General features: G+C 42.3%; 1 protein-coding gene across 6 annotated transcripts in view; it reads left to right on the top strand.

The window, feature by feature from the left end:
* The window catches only part of actn1 (actinin, alpha 1), a 231,906-nt gene that overhangs the window by 82,177 nt on the left and 122,589 nt on the right, over positions 1 to 27,140 (top strand). For all 6 annotated transcript variants that reach the window (XM_059955005.1, XM_059954974.1, XM_059954990.1 and 3 more), the window contains exons 2-3: positions 16,514 to 16,628; positions 19,825 to 19,944. In XM_059955005.1, the coding sequence (XP_059810988.1) occupies positions 16,514 to 16,628; positions 19,825 to 19,944 (235 nt within the window). The remainder of the gene's footprint in view (positions 1 to 16,513; positions 16,629 to 19,824; positions 19,945 to 27,140) is intronic.

Raw genomic sequence — 27,140 nt, 5'->3', positions numbered from 1 at the left:
TATAGTGTCGAACAGGCTCTTACAGCCCAATGAGCCCCGATGCCCAGCAGCCCACCCATTTAATATTGGCCTAATCACAGGACAATTTACAATGACTAATTGACCTACTAACCGGTACGCCTTTGGACTGTGGAGGAGAGCAGAACACTGAAGGAAACCCACACGGTTCAAACAGCAGAATTGAACTCTGATCTCTGGAAGGCCCTGACCTGTAATAGCATCGCGCTAACTACTCCACTGCAGTGGCGCTTGGACAACTTTAGGCTGGGTGCACCCAGGAGAAACCTGTGTAGTCATTGTGGAGAACGTGCAAACTCCACAGATGCAGCGCAGAAGTTGGGACTGAACCGGGGTCGCTGAAGCTGTGAATCAGCTGCTCTGATGGATTTCAGCTACAAGGTTAAAATAGAGCGGCTTGGAACAAGGAAGGTTAAGAGGAGATTTAATAGAGGGTTGAAAATTCATGACATGAACTTCGTAAACACAGAGAAGCTGTCCTGCTTCAGAGAGAGTTCCAGTGCCAAGGAACAGAAAGTTAAAGTAAAGAGTAAAAAATAGAGAGTGTAATGTGTGAATCTATTTCTTTTAGAGCAATGACCCTCCCCACCTTATAACTACGTATTGATCGGATGTCTGCGTATGTGCATTGACCTGTTGTCTACACATGCGCATTACTCTCTCTTTCTCGTTGCAATGTGACTACACCAGTTAAAGACATCTTCTGTATCTGTGCTTTTATTTAATTGATATGTAGTTGTGTACAGACACAACAGAGTGATATAAAGAAAAAAATGCAACAAATGGTTGCAAACTGGAATTTTGTACAACACCAATGAGATTGCCCTCATGATAATCGATTTAACTGGGTGGAAATAGATGCAATTATAAGTGACTTCACCAAACAGTTGCAGCAGAAATTCAGCATGACTGTGAACTTCAGCCACAGCATGATACCCCAACTACCTGTTGATGTGGCTAAACGGCAATATTTTCCATATTTCTTTGTGACATAGAAGGAGGCCATTTGGCCAGTTAACGGAGCAATTGATTTGTAAGGCAACACAAAGATGGTAGCTGAATTGACTGCTCGGAGAGAGCCAAATTAGAGTTAATTTTGCAAATGTGCATTTCCGATGTTGTAATGATCCTCTGTGCTGAGTGGAAAATTGATTCTTGAGTCCGAGCTGACTGCAAAGCTAACTGTTATGAAACTCCCTCCCCCAGGGAATCGGCTTCTGAATTTGGGCTGCATTTGCATTCCAGGCTAAACTTTATGAATCTCTGCCTGTGTTGAAGTTGGAAACAATCACGGACAGCCCACAAGTTGTGAGCAAGGACATGAAAAACCTACCTTTGTACCTGCAGGGTTGGTGTGAAGCCAAGTTTCTGTACAACTCTGTGTGAGTGCATTCTGTTTGTAGGTTTTGGCCCAAACCTGAGGAGTCAGTGAGAGATTGACGGCTATTCAGGTTTGGTTCTGAAGCAGCAAAGAGGGTGGTGCTGCAAAATGTTGACTGGTATCTTTTTAACAAATGGTGTCTGTCCAATGTTTGCATTAAACCACTGTAGTCTAGGACAAATAATTAATTGTTATGGAAGCAATTTAGCAAAGTATTACGTATAAACAAGATAGCAAATATTTCTTTATCTACATTTTTTTTTCCATCTGCTATCTTCTCCTGATCTAGTTCTGAAATTGAAGGAGTTACATTTATGAAGTGTGTGTTTGGAATTGGGTGTCTGAAGGTGGCTGCAAATTTAAACTCTTGTTTGCAATTCCACATCATCATAACCTAAATGGCTTTGCTTGTTTGGTTCCAGATTTGTGCTTCCTACGTATGCTGGCATTTCAAAACACAAATGATTGCTTGCATTGTGGAGTGGCAGAGATTTTTTTGGAATTTTCTTTTAAGGAAAAATTGAAAAATTATATGATCCTTAAAGAGCTAAGCAGTATAATTTCAAAGTTCAAAGTAAACTTATTATTAAAGTACAGATATGCCACCATATATAACCTTGAGATTCCATTTCCAAATATTAATGTAAAAAATTTGGTTAGTTCAGACTATCTTAAATCGAAGAACATATCAAAGAAATGGGATGAATTTAGAACTGTACTCGACGTCAGAGATTTCACTTTAGTGCCCCTGATACTTCTTACTGTCAGGAGATCTGGTTGTATGTTCCTTGGGTGCATCTTAGCTGCTGGCAGGGTTGCTAGGTCCACAGGAAGCAGCCTAAATCATACAACTATGCACAACAGTACAAGAAGCTTTGCTACGTGTTATTCACTTCAAACCTGCTCCCTACTCTTGTTGCCAAGATCCAAAAGAAGCTTCTATAAGTTCTAGAGCAAGTGGAAGTGCCAGATTTCTGCTGAGCTTTCTGACAGAGGAGGATTGCCTGTCGACGGTACATCCATAAGCTGTTCCTGATTCTTCAGCTGCTTATCCATGTACACAGACTCCCTGACGGCATGTGCCCACGACCTTTCAGCAAGAGGGACCACCGTCAGGACGTCCTGAGTTCCACAGTTCTCACGGGGAGTTAACTGTCTTCTACTGGGATCCAGTTGGTCCCCAACTGCAGAAGAGGGCATGCTGGCTATTGTGGCTGGACCAGGGGACAGACCAAGGTGGAAAAGAGAGGACTACTCACCACTGGGGCTTGTATCTGGAGACTTCAGGGATCCTATCAAAGTGAATGGTGTGGGATGTGTGTCTAACTGCACTGGGCTGTAATTATTAGTAAGTCGCAAGCCCTTTGCATGTCGTTCTGTCTCTCAGCAATGCTTTCCTTTCCAGTCCACCACCCACATCAAGGCATCTCCCACCATGCTCTGCACCTTTGTCTGCTATCTGGACATGTCATTGTGGTCTACTTTGCATCTGACGTCAAGGGAGTCTTTCCTCTTTACATTGGGAGCCTGTGGTTTTGCACGGAACAGCCTCATGCAGGGTTTTTAAGTTTGCTTGTGCTCTCCCAGGCATCCCACTTCCTGAAATGAGTATGTGTCCCGTGTCCATATGGAGCAAGCAAGTCTGTAGCCTGTCTTTGATTAACTGCAGGGGCCATTCCTTAGGTTCTATTTGCAGTTGCACTTCAGTTTTGTTTTCCCTCTCTTTGGACCACCTCTACAGTTTGGTTTTGTGCCTGGACAAGAATATGCAAACACTGGGTCCTCAGAGGTTCACTCCAAGCTGGTTGACTGTCCCACTTCTAAGGCTCGTTTCATGCTAGGGTGTTCCTGGTAAAGAAACTTGCTATGTCTGCTGTCTTGCTGGATGGTTTCCAAGACCACTGGGGACCACAATGGCTGGACTGCATCCTAGACAAGGGGGATAACATTTCTATTTAGGTCTAGTCAATGTTCCAAAGAAGTTATTTTAAAACAAACAGACAAGAAACATGTAATAGTCACCTGGGGATGAATTTCAAAAATAAAAGGAAGGAGAAAGCTTTGGTCACTAGCTGACATTTCTAAAGCTTTTCTTGGACTGTCTTAGCCTGTCTGTCTAAGCCAGAGATAAGAATTTCTCATTAATCCCAAGCCAACTGAGCAACTGAAGCTTCCTCCTCCAGTTCTGTAGGAAATGTGTGCTTGAATCAAAGTTTCTATTTACTTTTGAGAGTTTGAATTCTGAGATTTTTATTAGTCTGATTAGCCAAATCTAATTGTCCTTGATTTGTGTAAATGTTGATTTGTTGCAAGATGGCACTGGCGAACCATGGCAACATCCTGTGGCTGACGTACAATCCTTCCAGAGATACGGATTATTCTCACTGCAGTCTGCAGCTTGTGATTTTTCTTTAAGCAATTTGACAAGGGTATATCACCTTGGCCAGAAGTGAGGCAAGAGGGGGGATCTCTAAGCCAGGCTGAAACACAGAGGAATGAGACCCCCCCCCCCCCTCCACCCAGCATTTAGTTAGCAAATGTACAGTTGCTGGAGAACAAAATTGAACACCTGAGGGCAGGATTTGTGTAATTGTAATTGTGGTGTTCTGTGTATTACTGAGATATGGCTTACTTAGAGTACGCCAGACACAGCGATCTGGCACAACGACTGCACAATACACACAAGGGACCTGAGTCAGAAAAGGCAAGTTTGTGTGTTTCATGACAAACTGTCTATGGTGCTCTGTTGTGGCAGTTTTGTCAATTTCATGTTCCCCCAACATTAAACACCTAATAATCAAATGCTGTCTGTTCTCTTCACCATGGGGCATCTCCTTCATCAGCCCGACTACAGTTTGTATACCACCAGCAGCCGATAATAATTAAGTATTTGCGATACTCCAAACAAGAAACAGTCCATCCTGATGCATTTCAAATCATAGTCAGGGACTTCAACCAGGCTTGTTTGAATTACCATTAGCAGATAACCTATAGCACCAGAGGTACCAACACACAAGACCACTCTTATGCTAAGATAAGGAATGTCTACTGTTCAATACCCAGACCACTCTGACGGAACTTGGCTGTTCTCCTATCTGAATGCAAGCAGAGGCTAAAGAGCAAGGCTCCAGAGATTAGGACAACAAAGTGGTGGTCATGGGAGGCAGAGGAGTGGCTACAGGATTGGGCCGAGTTCAATGATTCATCTTTGGAGCTGAATGATTACACTACGTCTTCATAGACTTCATGAAGACGTTTGACAAAGTCTGGCACGATGCCTTATGGGTCATCATGAAGAAATTCAACATGGGGCACAAGCTGATTTATACAATCCATCAGCTTTACACCAAGGCAACTAGTGCAGTACTTGCTCAGGGCACCATTGGGGAGTGGTTCCAAACCTGTGTAGGAGTCCGTCAGGGCTGCCTCCTCTTCCCCCACTCTCTTCAACGTCTTCCTGGAACAGATTATGAGTGATGCCCTTGAAGATCATGTGGGCATGGTCAGCTTCGGAGGGAGGAACATCACAAACCTAAGATTTGCTGACAACATTGATGGACTTGCAGGAAGAGGACGAACTGGCCAACCTGGTCAGCCATCTTGACAGAGCCTCCACAAAGTTTGGAATAGAATTAAGTGCCGAGAAAGCCAAACTCATGGCAAATGCCAATGGTGCCATCACAAGACATCTCAGTCCATGGTCAGAAACTTTTTTAAAAAATTTTTTTTTATTAGTTTTTCAAAACATTTTACAAATTAAAAACCCCAAATCCCAATGAGGAACATTAAAACAGTGCAAAATTAAGCATACAATAACAATATGTTACAAAGGAAGAGAATTTAGCAAAAAAAAAGCACCTAAATTAAAGACAAGTAAGCTTAGTGTCCTCCCCAAGCCCCACAACAAAAGAAAAAACAACAGCAACTCCAGACCAACCACAACACAATATAGAGAGTATAAGTCAGGACAGCCAAGCTCCCAGACTGTGAATACACTTAGCAACAGAGGGTAATAATGCCTTCTACCAGAGAAAAAAAAGGAGCTGAAAGCAAGGGACCGAAGAGAAAAAAAAACCCTTGTCAAGAGGAAGGTTATGAAAGTACTCGATAAAAGGTCCCCAGACCTTATGGAACTTTAGATCCGAATTGAGAACTGAATAATGAATTTTTTCGAGGTCCAAACAGGCCACGATGTCATTAAGCCATTGAGCATGAGTGGGCGGGGCAGCATCTCTCCATCTGAGGAGGATCAAGTGTCTAGCCAGAAGAGAGGCAAAGGATAATATTCGGCATTTGGTCGGACCCAGACATAAATCTGTCTCGCCCCAAAAACCGAACAGAGCAATTAAGGGGTTTGGTTCTAGGTGCTGATTCAGAATACACGATAACGTAGTGAAGACATCTTTCCAGAATTTCTCCAAGCTAGGACAGAACCAGTACATATGGATGAGAGAGGCCACGCCCCTCTTGCATTTATCACAGAGCGGACTAACACTAGGGTAGAATCGAGATAGTTTAGATTATTATTATTATGGAGTTCAAAAGGAATATTTGAGTTAATAAGAATGGAAACACCCCTAGCTTTAGCGGTAAAGGATGAATGAAAATGCTGACCCGCCCACCTTGACAAAAGCCGAGAGTTATCAGAACAACGAATATGAGTTTCTTGAAGGAAAGCAATGTCAGCTTTGAATTGTTTGATATGTGAGAATACCTTCCTCCTTTTAACAGGGTGATTCAATCCCTTTACGTTCCAGCTCACGAATTCAAGTGCACTAGCCATTATCGATTACTAATGCATAAAAGGCAGAAGGCATATAAAAAGTCAAGCAGTACAATAGCAGTCTGGGAGCAGAGATGTAAACATAGATTCGTAAAATCAAAACATATACATGTCCTGAGCAATAAAGAGATAATAATATATACAGTGAGTGATGTTGGAACTAGAAAACCCACCCCACCCAAACAACCCAAAACTAGACAGCTACCAAAACAAGTAGCTAGCTCTACCAAAAAAATTAACCCAAATACAACTTCCAGATCTGTGTCATTAACAGCAGTTCCGTGTAAATACTATAATAAATAGTAACTAGTTTATGCACTAAAAAAACATAACTACAGATTAGAACACCTTCTGCAGGAATATAAAACTTAATACAGCGAAAATTGAAAGAGGACCAAACCTAACCTGCCAGCGAAAAAATTATAGAAGAATAAAGTAAGAGAAAGGAAAAAAAAGGATAAAAAAAAGGAGAGGAAGGGGAAAATTATAAATTCAAGACGAGTATTTATCAACCACTTACAGAGAAGAGAGAAAAATATTCAGAAATTAGAAAAAAGGGGGTGAAGAAAAGAAAAAAGTATAATAAAATAAATAAATATAAAAAGAAGGGAAAATAGATCGGCAATTAAACTGTAAACCAACAAACAGGAAGGCCTTCACTGAAGACTTCAAACCTCCAAAACAAGTTAAAGTCAGTTGTAGAACTCTGTAGATAAAATTGTACAACAATAAAAGATAGATCACACACACACCAAATCCAGGGAGAGATTGTCAACAGCCCTTAGAGTTTCGATGAATAATGTCTGAATGATTCAAGTAAAGTCTGAGTCCAGAAAAAGTAATTTTACTACGAGAAGTACTTATCCACCATTTTTGGAGGTCTGATCGGGTTCCGAAGATGGCTGGATAGCCGGAAGACTTGCCACAAATGCTTCAGCTTCCTTGGCTGACTTAAACCATTTGTATTTCCCAGTGTTAAGTTTGATTCGTAGATCAGCAGGGGACCGAAGCGAAGGTTTAAAACCACGATCAAAAAGCATTTTCATTGCACCTTTAAACTCTGCGCGCATCTTTAAGGTCTGGGGTGCAAAATCTTCCACAAAGCGAATGGTTGTATCCTGGAAAATAAAAGAACCTCTGCGACGTGCCTCTACGATCAGATGGTGTTTTACCTGGTATTGATGGAAGCACAAGATTACTGGTCGCGGGCGGTTGCCCAGAATTCCGGGGGGAACGTAGACCCGGTGTGCCCATTCGAGCTCAGGCGGGTTCGGGAGCAAATATTTCCCGAATATCTCACAGAGAAACTCGACGAAAAACTTCACTGTTGATCCCTGTTCGGTGGCCTCTGGCAATCCAAGTATTCTAAGATTGCAGCGTCTGCTGCGATTTTCGAGATCCACCGTTTTGAAAAGGAGTTTGTTACACTTTTCCTCCAAGCTGGAACAGAGAGTCTCCAAGTATCGAACACGACTTTCTAAATCTTCAGAAGTCGAATCGATGCAAGATAAGTTTTGGGCACGTTTGCCCACCTTGTCGTTGATTTGATCAATCTTGACCTCCAACTGTTTGAAAGCGGTTTTGAATTCCTTTAAAATTTCATCTCGGATCTGACCGAGCACAGCCAGGGTCTCGTCTGAGAGAGCCGGAGCTTCCTTTCTCCCAGATTTAGAGCTCTTGCTAGACATTGTAACTTAGAGGTGTTCACAGGCAAGTAAGAGGTACTGAAAATGTTCCCGACTAAGGTTTAAAAAATGGAGACATTTAGTGCAAAGATAGCGACAGTAATGGAACAAAAGTTCGGAGCAGCTAAGCAATCGCCATCTTACCGGAAGTCCCCCATGGTCAGAAACTTGAGACAGTGCAGCATTTCAAATACCTGGGGACAATCATCAGTGATGAAGGATCAAAACCAGAGGTCCTGGCAAGAACCACATGGACAATGACTGCACGATCCCAACTCAAGACAATATGGAGGGACAACAACATCACCATGAAGTACAAGATCAGACTCCTGCGTGCATTGGTATACTCCATCTTCCTGTACGCATGTGAGACATGGACCCTCACAGCAGAGCTACAGAGGAAGATACAGGCATTGGAAATGAGATGCTATCGCAATATCTTGGGCATCTCATACTTGGGCCACATCACAAACGAGCAGGTCTGCAAGACCATCCAGCTCCACATTGGTCCTCATGAAGTCCTTCTCACAATGGTGAAGAAAAGAAAGCTGGGATGGTATGGCCACGTAACAAGATCCAGTGGCCTTGCAATGACCATTCTACAAGGAACTGTGGAGGGAAAAGAAGGTGAGGCAGAGAGAGGAAAAGATGGACGGACAACATTAAAGAATGGACAGGGAAAACACTTGAGGTGACTCAAGCTCTGGCACACAACCACGACAGATGGTACAGACTGATGCAAAGCTTGTCATGACAGAGCCCTGACGACTCCACCAGGAATTGAGGGCGCAAGGTAAAGCAAGGCAAGGATTACACTGTGGTGGTCAAAGACTTTATAAATTACGCAAAGTCTTTTGAGTCTTCCTCAACCAGAAGCCCTGGATGAATCATGAGAAATGCAATCTACTGAGGGCCAGATCAGAGGCATTCAAGTCTGGCAACCGAGAAAGTTGGAAGAGGTCCAGGTACAGTCTTCAGAAAGCCATTTCACGGGTGAAGTGGCAATCCCAGATTAAACTTGAATCAGTGAAGGTTATTCAACAGGGCTTGAATACTATCACCTCTAATGAAGGTAAATCATGAACTCGCACAGCCTACGATGATCCTCTGTTTTCAGTCTCTGAGGCCAATGTGGGAGCACCCTCCGGGAGGATGAACCCACAGATAGCCTATGACCCAGGTGGGCTACCTGGCCGAGTACTACAGACTTGTGCTGATAGACTGGCTGGTGTGTTCACTGAAATCTTTAACCTTTCACTTTGACAGTCTGAGGTACTCACCTGCTTCAAGCAGACTTATGTTACACCAATGCCCAAGAAGAACGTGCTAACCTGCCTCAATTGCTATTGTCCAGTAGCACTTACATCTGCAGTGATGAAGTGTTTTGAGAGACTTGTGATGAAACATATCAACTCCTACATGAGAAGTAACTTGAATTTCAATTTGCCTACCAACACAACAGGTTCACAGCAGGTGCTCTTCACCCAGCCATGGAACATCTGGACAGCAAAGATGCATGCATCAAGGTGTTTTTTTTTGACAATGGCTTGACATTCAACACTATCATCACCCTCAAAACTAACCAATAAGCTTTAAAGGCCTTGGCCACAATATCTCCTTGTGCAATTGGATCCTCAGTTTCCTCACTTGTAGACATCTGTGAGTTTGGATTGGCAACAACATCTCCACAATCTCCATCAGCACAGGTCCACCACAAGGCTGTGTGCTTAGCCCCCCGATCTGCTCGCTTTACAGCTACAACTGTGTGGCTAAGCATAACTCCAGTGCCAGTTTTAAGTTTGCTGATGACACAACTGTCGTAGGTTGAATCTAAAGTGGTGATGAATCAGCATGTAGGAGGGAGACTGAAAATCTGGCTGAGTGGTGCAATAACACAACCTCTCACTCAATGTCAACAAGACCAAGGACCTGATTATTGACTTCAGGAGGAAGAAACCAGAGGTTCATGAGCCAGTCCTCATCAGGAGGACCAGAGGTGGAAAGGGTCAGCAACTTTAAATTCCTTTGTGTTATAATTTCAGAGGACCTGTCTGGGCCCAGCACACATTTACAATTACAAAGAAAGCATGGCAGTGCCTCTTTCCTCAGGAGATGGCAAAGATTCCACATGACATCTAAAACTTTGACCACCTTTAAGATGTGTAGTGGAGTATATCAACTCTCTGTATCATAACCTGGTATAGAAACACCAATGCTCTTGAATGGCAAATCCTACAAAATCCTGTAGTGGATGCAGCCTAGTCCATCATGGGTAAAACACTCATTGCTGTTGAGCACATCTGCATGGAGTGTTATCACAGGAAAGCAGCATCCATCATCAAGGACCCCCACCACCCAGGTCATGCTCTCTTCTCGTTGCTGCCATCAGGAATAAGATACAGGAACTTCAGGACTCACACCACCAGGTTCAGGAACAGTTATTACCTCTCATTCATATGGCTCTTGAACCAAAGGGGATAACTTCCCTTGCCCCATCATTGAAATGTTCCCACAGCCTATAGACTCACATCATATCAAGTCCTCAATATTCATTGCTTATTTATTTATTTTTATTATTTCTTTCATTTTGTATTTGCACAGTTTGATGTCTTTTCTGCACTGGTTGTCTGCCCAGTTGGTGCTGTCTTTCATTGATTCTGTATTGGTTATTGGATTTATTGAGTATGCTCACAAGAAAATGAATCTCGGTGTAGTTAATGGTGACATATACAGTATATACTTTGTTAATAAACATACTTTGAACTTTCAGCCATTGAAAATGATACAGGAGGGCTCTTTTATTGGTAAATGATTTCCTGAAGTGTATGGGACTTAGCAAGCAGTATAGATGCTGTGTAATAAAGCACTAGACACAGATGTTTAACTTGCCTACCCTCTTCCAGTTTCTTAGTGTCTGAATAAGTGAAAATTATTGAGGCAGAATTTGTAACCAGGATATCCTCCTCTTTTCTTCCTCTCGACTGAGTGACTTCCTGACCTCAGTAATTTCAATCTTTACCTTAAATATTTATTCTTACTTTTATTTCACTGACCCATGTCCTAATCTTCTCCACCTGTATAAATCCGTAACTCATATTCATAATTGTCCTTCAATGTTGTATCTTTATTCCCACTGTCTCAAGAATGTGAAAATAAGAGGAAGAGGCCACCTAAAGCCTACCATGCCATTCCATATGATCATGGCTGATCTGCCCCAGGTCTGAACAGTTTTTCTGTGCCATTCCCCATTTCCTGACAAGTGCTATACTTGAACACTGTAAGGTTAGCTGTCTTTGCTACTGGCTCATTTACCATGTGCTGTGAATTACACTGATTCAGCAAATGGAGTCTTGCGTTAAGGTGCCTAATTGAAAACCTGATTTGGACTAGTTTGCCACAGATTGAAGGTACTTCATTTCAGAAATTTAATCCCCCGAAAGCTGCTTTATTCTTCAATTATGTTGAAGGTTAGCATTTAAATCATCTTTTTTTCTATTCCTATGGTAACAAACCACTTCGGTATTTTTGCATCTGAACATCAGCAAAGTTCTTGTTATGGTGTTTATTGGCTTATAACCAAAATATGAAAATGCTGCTCCAGTCGACTAAACCTTGCACAGCTTTCTACAACCCAGAAGGAAGCAGTTCAGCCCATCAAAATGTGCGTGCTCCTTTTGAAGTGTAACCCAGCTGGTTTCACACTCCAACTCTTTCCCCTTCATTTTCACTTTTCTCTAAATAATCCTCCAATTCACTTATGTACCACACACAAAACGCCTTCTGGAATTCCAGCATCTGCAGAATCTCTTGTGTTTTTCATTTATACAAACTGTTTTTCAGAATGACCTCATCATTCCAAATCCTAATCCCCATTTTCCATTTAAAGTAGATCTGTTTATCTTCTGATTCTCACAGTTCTTTTCTTATGGCTTTAATTTGCACATTCTTATCATCAAACCTTCAGCTGCTGTTCCTCTTTAACTGTCTAAACACTTCATGATTTGAAACACCTTGTTTAAATCTCCAGTACTTCTCTGATCTAGTGAGTAACTTGAACAGCTTCATTTTATCTTCAGATGTAGTCCAAGTAAGTCTTCCCATGTAACTGCTCTGGTCTTTCCCAAAGACTTCAGGTCCTTCCCTTAGTGTAGAACTCTAGCTGAAGTTGTCTTATGCACATAGACTCTATCCCCAATTATAAAGCCCTGGATTTCTTAGATCCCTTCTAGAGTAAGAGCTGAGTTGCACACTGCCCTTTACTCCTCCAAAAATTTGTGTACAAGCCTTGTTTTACAAAGACATTGTCACAGGGAAAATAAATGTGTTCTGTTCTGAACACTGGTTTTACTTCCACAACAGAGTTCTATCAAAATTTGTGGGTCCTGCTTTGATTTTACCCATTCAAACATCCAAAATACATTTATTATCGAAGTATGTGTACAGAATGCAACTCTTGAGATTTACCCTCCCGCAGGCAGCCACTAAACAAAGCAACACCATGGAGCCTGTTCCAGAAAACATCAAATAGCCAATGCACGAGAAAAAAACAAATTGTGCAAATGGTAAAAAAGTGAACAAGCAACACGTGGAATATCAAACATCAAGCCAGGAGTTCAGTAGTGTTTAGTTTAGTTTAGTTCAGCGGCACATTGTCAGCTCACTGCGTGCCACAGGGCCATTCTTCACCAAAGCACCCTGGTCCGCATTGGTTGTGCTGATCGCACTGCCCAAAAACAGCAAAAAAAAGAAACCAGAATCCAGAGACACATGCAACACGAACCTCAAAGGCCCCCAAAATGAGTCCACTGACTAGCTGGTCAATCTTTGCAACGTGGATCCCAAGAGTCTTGCACTTGCCTTTGATCGCAGCTAAGGAGAGGGAGAGGAAGACCAGTCAAATGTGGGCAAGCAGTGCTGTCCTCTGCTCTCATCCTCATCAATTTCATCCTTGCTCTAAGCCTCAATTGCAGGGAAGCAATGGAGTCAATCACGGGATTTCACCCCTCTTCCAGGCATCCAGGCCTTTAGGTTACACGCTCAGCTCGATCGCTCTCCAAACTCTCTCAGAGACAGCAAAGCACCAGATTGTTTATCGGCACCGCTGACATGTAGCTAAAATCCACGCAAGCAGTTAGGAACCATACCTGGCTGACCTCAGTAACTGGATTCAGTGTTATGGTGTGCAGAGGGGATTCTTGGTACTGCCCAAAATCCAGTCTGTTTTCTACAAGATTCTAACATGACTGGACAGATTAGATCCTGAAAGTATCTCCCTAAAAGCTGGGGGATTTAGACGTCTAAGGATAAGGTATAAGACCAAGATGAAGAGAAATTCTTCTCATCAAGAGTGGCAAACATATGGATTCTCTAGCACTGAAGGCAGTTGAAAGTAAATCATTCAATATATTTGAAGAGAACATAGATGCTTATTTAGAAGGACTAGAGGGACCTGGGAAATAGGGTTGTGAAGAGCCATGATCATGTTGAATGTTGGAGCAAACTCCAATGGCCTACTATTTTGTTGTATATATAAAGTCAGCAATGTGAGAAGAACATGGGTTGAGGGATCAAGGAGTTAAGACAATGAGCCTGCCGCTCATTTGGTGTATCAGTCCTTAATTTGGTACCATATTATTTGTCATATAAATATGAAGAGGAAGTTGATGTCTAGCGTTGCTTGAAACAGATAAGAGAAAGTGGCATGCATTAAGAAGCTGTTGTAGCTGAGGCACACAGATAATGTGGTTGCTTTGCTCTGAAAGATAAAGCCTATAGCTGTCTCTCTAGAAAATTTATGGTGACCATGCAGGGTCTGACTTTGCGTTACTAGATGAATATTTATTTATTTATCAAGGAAATGAATAATGCTGAGAAAATATGATACCGCTATCTCTAAGTGGTTCAGAAGTGGTTGACAGGTTTCTCTTGTAATTTCATCCCATTGTTTTTTTTTGTACCCAAAGGCAGAGAGATTGTGGAAGGGCCTAGTGTTCAGGAGCAGTGAAACAGAATATTTAAATGAACAATGGGGCAAGCTTTCTCCTGAGGAAAGGCAAGATGTTCATTAGCAAGGAATCACCAGCAGCCTGCAACCTCGCACTGAATTGGCCGCTGTTTTGAAATGTAATTGAGGACGAGGGAGTTTTCTTTTTTCAGAAATAGGGGAGGAAACATGCAACATGATCCAAGACGTCCTGCCATTCGCCGGAATGAAAAGCAGAATGGACTTATCCAGTCCTTACAATTCCGTCGTGACTCTTGCAGGGCATTCCCAACTTTTTTTTGCATGATGGAAACCTCTCAACTAATTTACCAGATTGAAGGGAATGCCATGCAATACAATTGGAATGCAGTCACCAGAGACCAATGTCATTGAGCCTTAAAGTGAGACAGATCACAGGTGAAGCGCTCCCCACCATTGAATATATTTACTTGGAGCACTGCCACAAGAAAGCAGCATCCATTATCAGAGACCCCCATCATCCAGGCCATGCCCTCTTCTTGCTACTATCATCAGGCAGGAGGTGCAGAAGCCTTAGGTCCCACGCACCACTGGGTTCAGGAACAGTTATCACCCAACAATCATCAGGTCCCTGAACCTGGGTGCAGATAATTTCATTTACCACTATTCTGAACTGATTCTGCAACCTAAGCACTTACTTTACAACTCTGCTCTCAGGATTATTTTTATTTGCACAGTTTGTCTTCTTTTGCACATTGGTCCTTTTTTTGCCAGTCTTTGTCTGTTTATGTATAGTTATTTTGTGAAGTTCTGTTGTATTTCTTTTTCCCTGTAAATGCCAACAAGTGAAAGAATCTTGCGGTGGTATAGGGTAACATATAGGTACTTGATTACAAATTTCTTTAAACTTTGAACCAATCCAAATGCAAAGGATGTCAAGCAGCACAAGGAGTGGACCAGAAGTTTCTTTGGTCCTGCTCTGCCTTCCATCCTTCAGTCCTTCCTCCTCACTTGAAAAATGAGCTTGTGGAACATGTAATCAGCTTTTTTATGTATGCCTATGACACCCTACTCCACCCGCCTCACGTCATACTAACTCTTTAAGCAAACACTCCCTTCCATGTGACTAGCCCACAGCAAGTCTTAAGTCTGCATGAACTAGACTCTGCTTGGAAGTGATATGAACATAGCCTGATTAAATTGATGTGTGAGAGCTGAAACTTTTTCTCCGGGGATGTCTCTCTGACGGTTTGTGTCAATGAGCCAGGTGCCTTAATTGCTGCAGAGTTTAGCTTCAGCCAGTACAACATAACTGTCACCAGAACCACACATTTCCATCTTCACAATGGGTTTTACTTCCCTTATCCTAAATGCCTCTGAGTTAATACAGCGAGCGCATCCTTAACTGAACTCAATTCCGTGCATATGCCAGTTGCTGCCCTGTGAGCCTTGCCCAGTACACAACGCAATTCATTCGGAACTGCAAGGCTGCTAAATTGCTCCGGGCAATAAAATGTATTCTCCAACAACTTGGAATTGCCCAGTACAGGAAAACGTTCCAAGGAACTTTGCAAAAACACAGCTGAACAAACTTTGGCCTGTTGTCAGTTTTCTAATCTTGATATTTAATTCCCATTTTGTTCTCCCATAAAAGACCCAAGCTATCCAGTATTTCAAATTAAGCAATGCCTCATACTTGATGAAGTGGTAGCTCAGTTATTAAAATGAAAATCATCAGATAATTTCACTTCTGAGGCTCTGAACATACTATGGATGCAAAAGTAAGTTATTGGTTCTTGCTTTAAATTTCCTCCCTGCAGCCCTGAACATAAACAATAATTAATTCCCAAACAGAAACTAGGTAAGTATGTTTTTTTTAATTAGTAACAATTTAATGTGATGCAGAGTGCAGATCTTGCCCTATCTTGTTTTTCCACAACACCTTTAACATAACTAAATGCTCCAATGTAATTCATAAGAGCTTTATCATACAAAATAGTGATAGATTTTAGAGCACCTTAAAGAGTTAAGGAGAGGCCCAAAATGCAGACTCTTCATTCTGCTGCATAGATGTTGACTGACCTGCTGTGTTCCTCCAGCATTTTGTGTTTGTTCTCCTGGATTCCCACCACTGCCTGTAAGGAGTTTGTACGCTCTCTCTATGATGGCGTGGGTTTCCTCCAGGTTCTCTGATTTCTTCCCACACTCCAAAGAGATACCGGTTGGTTGGTTAATTGGTCGTTGTAAATTGCCCCGTGATTAGGCTAGTGTTGAATTGGGGGTTGCTTGGCGGAACGGCTTGAATGGCCAGAAGAGCCTATCTTAATAAATAGTTGTATCTTAAAAAATGGTTTTGTTTAATCATCTGTAGAATTGTTTGTGCTGAGGAAATTCTGGAGCTTAGCATCTGGAGGCAGGAATATCAGAAGCGAAGCAATTGAATTTGAGAATAATCAAGAGGCCACAGGTGGAGAATGTAGATATCTTGGAGATTTGTTGGGTTGGAGAAGATAATCTTGGAGATTAAGGAAGGGGAAAGGCCAAAGAGAGTTCACAGTACTTCCACATGAAAGAAATCGCATGGTCTTCTCGCTCACCCACATTACAGACTCGCTCTCCTTGTGCATGTATGGTGTTTTCTATTGAATGCTTTGCTAATTCCGAGGTGTCGTTTGTGTTTACAGACCTTCACAGCCTGGTGTAACTCCCATCTCCGCAAAGCAGGCACACAGATTGAGAACATTGAGGAAGATTTTCGAGATGGCCTTAAACTCATGCTTCTCCTGGAAGTTATATCAGGTAGGTTTGTTTCTGTTTCATGTTTGGCCTTTATCAGTGTCCTTGCCTGTGCTACATGAATATCACTCAAATCATACCGACTGAGCTCATCCAGGTACTGACTTAATTGCACTGGGATTGAATGACCATCTGCTCAACTAGCACATCCTTGCATCACTTAGTGAAATTATATCTGACTTTTTAGAGGGTTTGACTCAAGAAATTGCAGGCTGGTGTCAAATGCAGAATCAGAATCAGGTTTTACATCACTGGCACATGTGAAATTTGTTTACTTTGCAGCAACAGTACAATGCAGTACATGATAAATATAGGGAAAAAAACCTGAATTACAATACTTATATATGTATACTAAATAGTTAAGTTAAAATAAGCAGTGCAGAAACAGAAATAATAAAAGTAGGTAGATTTCATGTGTTCACTGTCCGTTTAGAAATAGGATGGCAGAGGGGAAGAAGCTGTTCCTGAATCGCTGAGTGTGTGCCGTCAGGCTTCTGTACCTCCTTCCTGATGGTAACAATGAGAAGAGGGCATGTCCTGGGTGGTGGGGGCCCTTAATGATGGATGCTGTCTTCCTGAGGCACCACTCCTTTAAGAAGGTCTAGATATCTTGGAGGCTAGTACCCATGATAGAGCTGACTAATTTCAGAACTTTCTGCAACTTACTTCGATCTTAATTAATTGGAATGATACCTGCCGAAAGCTTGACAAAGCTATGGAGAAGAAATATTGTTTTAACAATTAGCTTAATCTTTTAACGAGTTGCCTGTCTTGAAACACACACTTCCACATGTGTGAATCCTGGATACCGGCATATGCACATCACAATGGCTCTCAGTTATCCTCAGTGCCGTTCAGAAGTCTTTGTTCAGTAGCTAGTCTCCTTCATGCAGTTGACGTGGAGTTAGTTAAAGTTCATACAGTCGAGGCTTTTTGGTGCTTTTTGTTCATATTTCAAGTATGATGAGCTTCTTTGAAGATGGGCATCAGTTGCTACATGAGTAACACTGAGATCTGAATGTGAGTGGAATTTCAGCTGACGTGCTATATAGAGGTGCACCGAGAGGACAGTGGAAGAGTAACACTTGTGCATCATATTGAACAAATTCACATTATTTAATTCCTAATTTGGATAGATAGGCATTTTTAACAAGGGAACCAATAAGAGGTTTGAAGGTCTGGGTGCAAGCTTGTGAATTTCCAAGTAATCTGCTCTGACTCCATCTACAAGTTTGTAGATGATGCTATTCAGATAGAAAGCCTGTTGTGCTGGGGGCAGCCCACAGGTGCAACCACGTGTTCCAGCACCAACGTAGTATGCCCCACAATGTTCAGCAGAATGACACAGGCAACAACAACAGCAAAACAAGTCCCTTTTCCACCCACTCACACATATAGACAGGCCTCCAGACTCCAGGGCAGGTTGCCTCCAGGACTCTGACCTCCAGTCCTTGGCCCTGGACTTTGGATTCCTGCCACATCGGGCTTCCAATGTCTAGTTCCTGGACCACATTTGCAGATGTCAGGTCCCCAACTTCCAGACATGCCGACTTTTGGGCCTCAACATCTGGACTCACAGCCTTCAGTCATCAACCTTTGGGCTTCACCCTCTCATGCCAGCCCCAGGACTCACTGATCATGCGAGTCTGAACTTGGGGCCTCGACCACCAGATTCACATGGACTTCCAGTTCTGGGACTTGCTGACTTGGCGGGTCACTGGCCTTCATGCTTCCTACTCACATGGACCTTTGACCCTGAGACTCGGCAACATGGCGGTGGGTTACCCAGCCTTCTTCTCAGGGCCCACCAACCACAGTTGTTGATTATGGGGATCGCTGGTCTTCATCCTCAACACCCTGAGATTCATTTCTTTGTGAATACCCACAAGAAACTGAATCTCAAGGTAATATGTGATTTTATATATATATATATATATATATTGACATAAAATTTACTCAAGACTTTGAACTTTTTGCTGACCTGATGCCTGGAGATCACCCAGAGGAACATTATGTCCTGGATTCAGACCACTGACTCCTTCCTATGTCTTTTCATTAACTGCTCCCACTCATCCCTGTCCCCAAATCTTAACCTGACCCCTAACTCCCCACGCTGTCCCCAAAAGCATTCCTACAAACCTGAAAAAACAAGTCTGAGCCTTACCCTCGATGTACAATTCAGCTTGGTGCCACCTTGAGCATGTAGCAACGCCAGAGTCAGCCTGGAGGCTGTGTCATCATGGAAGCCAACCTGCCCTCCTTGGTCTCTGTCTATACTATATGCTGCCTCAGTAAAGCAGCCAACACATAATCCAAAACCCATCCATCCTGGGCATTCTCTCTTCTCCCCACTCCCATCAAGCAGAAGATATAAAGTCCTAAAAACATGCCACCAGGCCCAAGGACACCTTCTGTTTCACTGATGTATGACTATTGAACAGTTGTCATTCCTCTCTGTGCTTTGTGATGCATCGGGGGGGGGGGGGGGGGCAACCTTGCCGTTTCTTCAGCATTCGTTTGTTTTTTACGAGGCTGAATTGTTAGCTTAGTGCTCAACCTAGCACGGGTGGAACGTGTGCAAGGACCTGGGCGGATTCGAACCTGGAACCAGTCCCCTCAAAGTCCTGTGTGGATACCACTAAACCACCGGCTAGCACGTTGAATGGTCCCCTAGTAAGATATGATGGGCGCTTGATTACACTATCTACCTCATATGATCTTTCATCTTATTCTCTACCTGCAGAGTACTTTCCCTGCAATGGTAACACTTTATTTTTTCAGTCTGTTATTGTTTTGCCTGGTACTGCCTCATTGCAGTATTGTAATGAATTTATCTGCATTAATAGATGCAAGTTTTTCACTGCCTCTCGGTACATGTGACAATAGTAAACCAATTTACCAATTGAGCTGTTGGATGCAAAATTGCACTGTCCCTTTATTTGTTTGAGGTGTGGGCTAATGGGGAGGAAGGATTAAGAGAGAGTGGTTGGGAAAAGGGTACTGTAACCTGATGTACAGGTACGTGAAATTTACCATCCTGACACCCTTGACCTAGTGGTGTTTGTCAACCACGTTTCATAGCAGTGTGCACTGGATTGGTTGTCCTTGGTGAAGAAGGGTAATGAGATTGGGGAGAGTTCAAACATTTCAGTGAGCTAAGGAGAATATTGTAACATGGTTATTTGCATATCATTAACAGGCGAACGGTTGGCCAAACCAGAAAGAGGAAAGATGCGTGTACATAAGATATCCAATGTCAACAAAGCACTGGATTTTATTGCCAGCAAGGGAGTGAAACTTGTTTCCATTGGAGCAGAAGGTAGGAATGTGAAACGAACACTTTCCAGATTTCTGATGTCACCTTGAATGCCTCATATTTCAGGTAAAAGTATCGACAGGCAATTGTTACGGGTGCTCAAGTACGGTCCTTGTCATTCCAACTTGGCACTAAATCTCGAGAGAAGATATTTTCAATACCTCAGCACAGTTGTACAGTAACTCATCTTTGGGGTAGATTTGGCCAGAAAAAGTGGTAGCGGTGGTATTTGTAGTTGTGTAATCTGCATGTTATTGCCTGAAACGTTGTACCAATTTGCTTTAGTCATGTTTCCCAAGCTGACCTGACCCCACTGTAATTTAGACTCTCTGAGAACCCATAGCGTGGTGAGCAACAGAGTCTGCTTACGACTGTATTTTGTATTTCCAGTTATTGTGATCATGTGTGGTTCATTCTGTTTCTGATGCCTGTCTCTCCTTTGATAGCATACCATGCTTGTATCCAATTTTAAATGGATTAAGTGAATCACAGTGACTATTTTCTATATACCGTGTCACAATATTACATTAATCTGCCTGACCTTTGCCACCTTGTTCTAGTACCTTAAGCACAGTTATTGTGATGATCGTCTTACTTGACAAGAAGAAGGCAGGCATGTTATTGCATTTCCACTGCTGTATGTGGATGCTTTTTGCTTGCTGTTGGTATTTCCATGGTGGCTGCAGCTCTGGGGATGGGTCAGGCATGTCCATTTGGTGCTATTTCCTGCTGATTAGGAATTGCAAACCATTAGGTGGTAGTACGATGGAGAACAGTGCATGACTGTGACAAGTGCACAGCATTGAGTGCCTTTGATTGCTGCTGTACTCCTCCCAATCATGCCACAAACATTTGGAACTAGCTATCAAAGAGAGGCAAAACTGAAGAAATATAGATGGAGCTGAGGAATAAGAAGGGGAAGACCATGTTAATGAGTGTATATTACAGACTTCCCAAAAGTCAGCATGATTTAGGGCAAACTTGATGAGAGATGGTAGACAATTGGCAAGAAATACAAGGCTGTGATAGCAGATGATTTTAAACTTTTCTCATATTGACTGGGACTGTCAATTGCAATTACAAGGACTGGACCAGATAGAGTTTGTCAAACACGTTCAAGAATGTTTATTTAATCAATATGTAAAGGTCCCATCTAAACAGGTCACGTGACAGAAGTGTGTGGAGGGGAATGCTTTGGATCTTGTGATCATAATTCCATTGGTTTCAGGATAATTATAGAGACTGGTTGAGATTCTAAATTGGAGAAAAAACCAATTTTGATGGCATCAGAAGGCTCTGGAAGGTATAAATTGGAATAGGTTGTTTCCCGGCAAAGGGACGCTTGTTAAGTGGAAGGCTTTCCAAAGTGAATTATTGAGAGTACTGAATTTGTATCTTTGTTAGAATAAAAGACAGGGCTAACAGGTTAAGGGAACCTTGCTTTTCAAGGGATATTGAAACCATGGTTAAGAAGAAGAAAGGTGCATATCAGGTATAGGCAGTTAAGATCAAAGGAGGTCCTTGAGGAGTATAAAAATGCAAGATAACACTAAACAAAGAGATCAGGAAGGCTAAGAGAGAACATGAGGTTGCTTTAGCAGAAAGGTGAAAGAGAATCACAAGGGCTTCTGTAGCTATATTAAGAGAAAAAGGATAGCCAAAGACCGTTGGTTTGTTCAAACAAGGCCTTGGTGTAGCAAAGTGACTAATTTTGGTCATATTAGTTGAAGTTTAAAGCGCAAAGAGATATCTCCCTTGGACTTGTTTCAATGAGCAAGATGAGAAGGAGAAGCAGGGGTCGGCCTTTAGTTCCTCTAGGCTGCTCTGCCGTTCAACATCACTGCACCTGACCTTTCTCCATTTCTTCTCCTAATCCCATATCCAATAACCCCTCTAAATTTGTGATACTTATTAGTATCTATCTTAAAATGTAGAAGGACCATTGTTTTAACAGACTATCATTCTGATGGTATTTACTCCCACAGATATGTATAAAGAGTTTGTTTCGGCAATGATTATGAGACCCGTGGTATGGGATCAACCCATGACCAACCAACAGAAGTGGGGCACTCATGCACAGAGAAAACATTGACCATAATCACCTCTCATAAGCGTACTAGCCAAGTCAAATGGAAAACCTGAAATGTAGTCTTCGCACACACATCTGGATGTTCTGTATTGGGTTTCAGTGTGTCTTGGTGGAAGCCATATATGGTATAAAGGGAAGAGATCACAAGTTTAGTGTCAATCGTCCATGTCCCTAGACCAAGTGTCAATAATTTACATTTATGCTTTTAACTATTTAACAGTAGTCTTTCATTGAGTCATGAAGAGAGAACATGGAAGCAGGAATTTTGGCCCAACAAGTCCACACAAGCTATTATCCAGCCAATTATATTAATCGTACAATAATCCCTTTTTTCCCGCTCCCCTTGTTCTCATCAATAAGCCCCTGACTGTACACGCAAGGGATAATTTAGAGTGACTAGTTAACTTCCTCATCTTTGGGAGGTAGGAGGAAACCTGCATTGTGTTAGCGAAACAGCACAATTCCACGTAGTTGGCAGTGGAGGTCAGGAATGAACCCAAGTTGTTTTGTGAGGCAGTAGGTCAGCTAGGATCATTTGACAGCGAGCTATTAGAAAAACATATATAATTACCCAATATGCAGTAGGCATTTCAATGTGAAAATGAATGAAAAATGTAGTACTGTTCAGCAATTGTTTGAATTAGGGCGTGCTGTGATTACAAACATTGCCTTTGTATGCTGAGACGTATTTTGAAAGTTTCACATGGTGTAAAACATTTGAGTTTGTTTTCTCCATGACAGATCATTTTAATTTTTCCTGTGCTAGGTCTGTTACCTGGCCATCTGAACAAGCAGTAAAGTAGGTCGACCCCTTGTGTTCTATTTCCCCCCCCCCCCCCCATTTCCTCTTGTTCCAAATAGAGGCCATTGAGGGATGTTCAATTGGAACGACTGTTTCTGTTTGCAATATGTCACATTTAACTGGCTCTATCTCTTGTAAACTCCTGCCCCTTTGCTTCGTTAGTGTTACTCTAATTTTTCTAGCTTGCCTTAGGCATTGACACTCTCCAGTGATGGGTCCTTCACAATACAGATGAGATTGTGAAAAATAGCCTCTCTTTATTCACTTTTATCCCTTTCTCTTTCTTGCCTCCACTTTCTCTCATGATAGAGAATGAACATGTAATGATAATGTAATGTAAGATACACTTTTTTTTCTTGTTCCAAAATTCCTGAGCTGTAGTCTCTGTAAAAACAAATAATTTTGACCCGTTAAAGCAGGGGAAAAGCAGCCACTAATTGCTTGACCTAGTGATAATTTTTGGTGGTGAATGTCATTGGAGACTTCTTGCTTTTGGCTCAGCTGTGCTCTGGGATCATTCACTTTTATCAAGGATGGGAGGCAGGATGTTGGCTAAACATCGTCTGTGGAAGATGCCATCTCTGACAGTACAGTGGTCTCTTGGTACGGTGGGGCGGGTGATCTTTTGTGTTAAATTGTGAATCAGAAACATATGCTTGCTACATTGAAGTAAGGGGGGCACCTTGGAGACTCTAGACTGCAGATGCTGAGTTCTGGAGCAAAACAAAATCAAACAGCTGGAAGAACTCAGCAAGTCCAACTGCATTTGTGGAGGCAAAGGAATGGTCTATGTTTCAGGACTGTGGGGCTCAACTTGAAACATTGACCTTCACAGATGATAGTTGATGTGCAGAGTTCCTCCAGTAGTTGTTTTTTTTTTTGACACCTTGGACATGTTTCCAAGGAGTATAGACACAAAGTTCACTAACCAATGCAGCAAAGACGGTTGAAATATTGCTGGGGGTCAGGATGTATCACAAAGCAATGGTGTGATAGGCGATGTTTGTTTGAAGAACTGGTGGGGGCGGGGGTGATGGATGAGTGGCTCTTCTGAGGAGCAAAGCAGGTTTGTACGGGGAGGGGTGTATTCTCTATTGGAGATGATGAGAAGGTTCTGATTGTGTACTTAGACATGAGTTTGGTGTGATGCTGTTGTCAGGCAGATACTAGATAAGTTCTGACCCTAGGGTAAGGTGAGATGTCCTTTCATGCATCTTCCCTGGAAGAATAATTGTCCCCAGAATGGTGGGAAGCATGCTGACTAACTAAATATAAAGTGGAAGATATAGTGCAGGAGGTCTTGAAAGAGACGGGGGGATTGGTTGAAGGGCTGGAAAATTATACTATATGGTCTTCATTAGTGCTGCCTACATTGAAAGGTACTTGTAGCTTGTATTGTTGAAAGCTGGTACTTGTAAAGAAGGCTTTGAGTCACTGGGGCATTGTAACAGAATATGTGTGTATTCCAAGTGCTGTTTGTATTGATAATGAAGTGGGGTGGTGGACCGTAACCTGACTTTGTTCATGTTAGTGTAACAGTATTCATTACACTGGGTTGGAATACACTGCTGTTGGAATTTGCTTGTGTGTAATATGAAAAGCCAAACCAGTTTGGTGATGCACAATTCATAATCTCACTCAGCAGAAGGATTGTGTTTGACTGCAGCTTTCTGCAACATTCAGAGACTCAAGGTCTTGGACTATATATTTTTTGTGTGACTGTGCGTTTTACTGATATCTTATATGTGTTATTGTGCCTTGTGCTGTGTATGACCGCTGGTACTGCACTTTGGTCCCTGGCCCTGGAGAAACGCTGTTTTGTTTGGCTGTATTCATTGGTGTTCACGTATGATCGAATGATAATTAAAGTCCAACTTGAACTTGAACTTGGATGCACTTGTAGAAAGGCTGGATGAAGACTTGAATGAACTTTTTTCGTAAAATGGCAGATGCTGGAAATCTGAGATAAAAACAGAAAAGTTTGGAACCAGCACGTCTGTTAGCATCTGTGGAAAGAGCAAGTATCACCGTTTCAGATCTCACAAACGGAAGGAAGTTGTTGACTCTAGCTGATATCTTACTGAATCCACTCTATCAGAATCCTACTTAACTAACTCCTCTTAAAATGCAGATTAAAGCTTGCAGATACATCCCCAGAAATATATAACAGAGTGCCTTGAATCAATTATTTACAAATTGTCTCTCTCTCTTTGACATGTTGTGGCATTTGGTGCTTTGGTGTAATGAGCAGAAGCACAGTCTGTACACAAATTTCAAAGAAGGAAACATCAGAATGGTTGGTATGAAATTGTTCCTTCCTTTTCCCTCTTCCTTTTTAGCAGCTGGATTATAAATGATTGAAGTCTTTGCCGTGTGGGTCTAATTTGTTTTCAACATGCCGGTCTCCGAATTACAGTAGCTGCTGATCCCTTGTTGCTTTGCAAAGTGTTTTGTACTCTCAGATGAAAGGGAATCCAATCATTGCAGGTTTAGTGGCAATGGTTCAATCTTTGCAGACAGATGTGCTTGGTTATTCCCAGGAACTGGAAGGTGGGTCATTTTATTGCCACATATTTTAATTAATATTTCTTAGTGGGTGAGGACTGCGAAAATGTGCTTTTGTTTTGCCTTGAGCAAAGTGTGAAAAGTGTGAATTTGTTCATTGTTATTTTGCAATTTGCTGGAATTTGTTCCTGGGCTGCAGATGCCTTGTTATCTATTACCCTGCAATAGAGCACAGATTGAAATAAAGCATTGCCTTGAGAGAACCATCTACGCTTCTCTGCCAGACCTTCCCAACTCCTGCCTTTCCAAAGGCACTGCTCCGTGTTAAAACTGCTGATCCCCAGTCACTGACTGCCTCCAGATAACTTGATTCAACTGGCCTGTTTTTCAGGTGCAAACTTGCACTCTGTTCTTCAGGAAGGCGGCCAACAACCACTCTTGAGAGAACTTGATGTACTGCAATCCATATCTGACCCCCATCTGTGTCCCATTAGCTCATCTTTGCCTAGGCACTGTTTAAGAGTACTCTACCCAGTCAGTGTGTATGCAAAATCCTTCCTGGTTTTACTCTTTTCTTGATCCTGCAGTTCCAGTGGGATGCAAAAAAAAGTGGAGCCTACTGCAGTGTATTTTCATACACCCTTTGTTATCACAACAGTTTTATTTTTCACTCTCGCCTTGGGACACACACCAAAGTGTTTGTAGCTCAACAGAATAGATACTTGATGGTTAGCATTGACTCAGTAGGCCAAAGGGCCTATTTCTGTGGTGTATGACTTTGATTCTAAAAGTCAAGGGTTTTAGGTGGTTCACAAACGAGGGGAAAGTGAAAACCAAGATAGGTGACATGTTGTACGTAGTTTAAAGAGACGTAGCAAAGCTGCAGCACCTGCTACTGCAGAAACCCATTTTTAAGCAAGCATTTTTTCCATCCTGCTTCATTTTGAAGTCAGTGATTCTTAATCTTAATCTTAAAGAGAGGAGATCCCTAGATGCACTGACTCACACCCAGGGGAAGTCACTGTGTTAACATGTGAAAGAAACGCTACATTCTGCCTTCTGTTTCCTTTCTGCTACCTCAGTATGTGTGGTTTGATCTGCCTGGAGGGCACACAAACAGTCGATCATAGATGCATAAGACTTACAAATTCTGGTTTCCTCCTTCTAAATATATTTTGATCATAACATGTATGATTAAACAATGAGGGACATTGCATTGTTTTCACAGCACCAAGCATATAATTACAATAACTACAATATTTACATAATGTCAACAGTGCATCAATTTTTCATTCCCAACCATGACATCAGTGATGGGTTTTATAGTTTATTTATAGAGGGCCCAGCCCTCTGTATACAGTGATGGGAGTTGGCTGTACACCCAGTACAGTGGCTGTACTGAGTAGCAACGTGTGGTGCTGCATCTTAGAATACGTTGACCTGCAGTTCCTCATCGAGGAAATCCTTGCCACAGAAGACCAGCAGGCATCAGGTGGATCAAAGCCTTTTGCTGAGATGATGACCTTCCAGTAGCAATTTGATGTTTGACTGTGTGTGTGCGTGGTGAACTACATATACCTGTCTGGACATGCCCCTCTGCTGACTGCTCCTGTGGCTCCTCCCACAGACCCCTGTATAAAGGCGATTGGAGGCACTGCTCCTTCCTCAGTCTCCAGGATGTTGCATGATGGTCTCTTGCTGCTTGTGCTTTCTTCCAGCTAATAAAAGCCTATCTCTCGCCTCACGTCTCCGAGAGTTATTGATGGTGCGTGTGTGCGTGTGCATGTGCATGTGTGTGTGTGC

This window comes from Hypanus sabinus, chromosome 2 (assembly GCF_030144855.1).
Source record: "Hypanus sabinus isolate sHypSab1 chromosome 2, sHypSab1.hap1, whole genome shotgun sequence".
In the NCBI taxonomy this organism is placed as follows: domain Eukaryota; kingdom Metazoa; phylum Chordata; class Chondrichthyes; order Myliobatiformes; family Dasyatidae; genus Hypanus; species Hypanus sabinus.
Note: the sequence above shows the minus strand (reverse complement) of the source record. Positions and strands in the feature narration are given on the sequence as shown.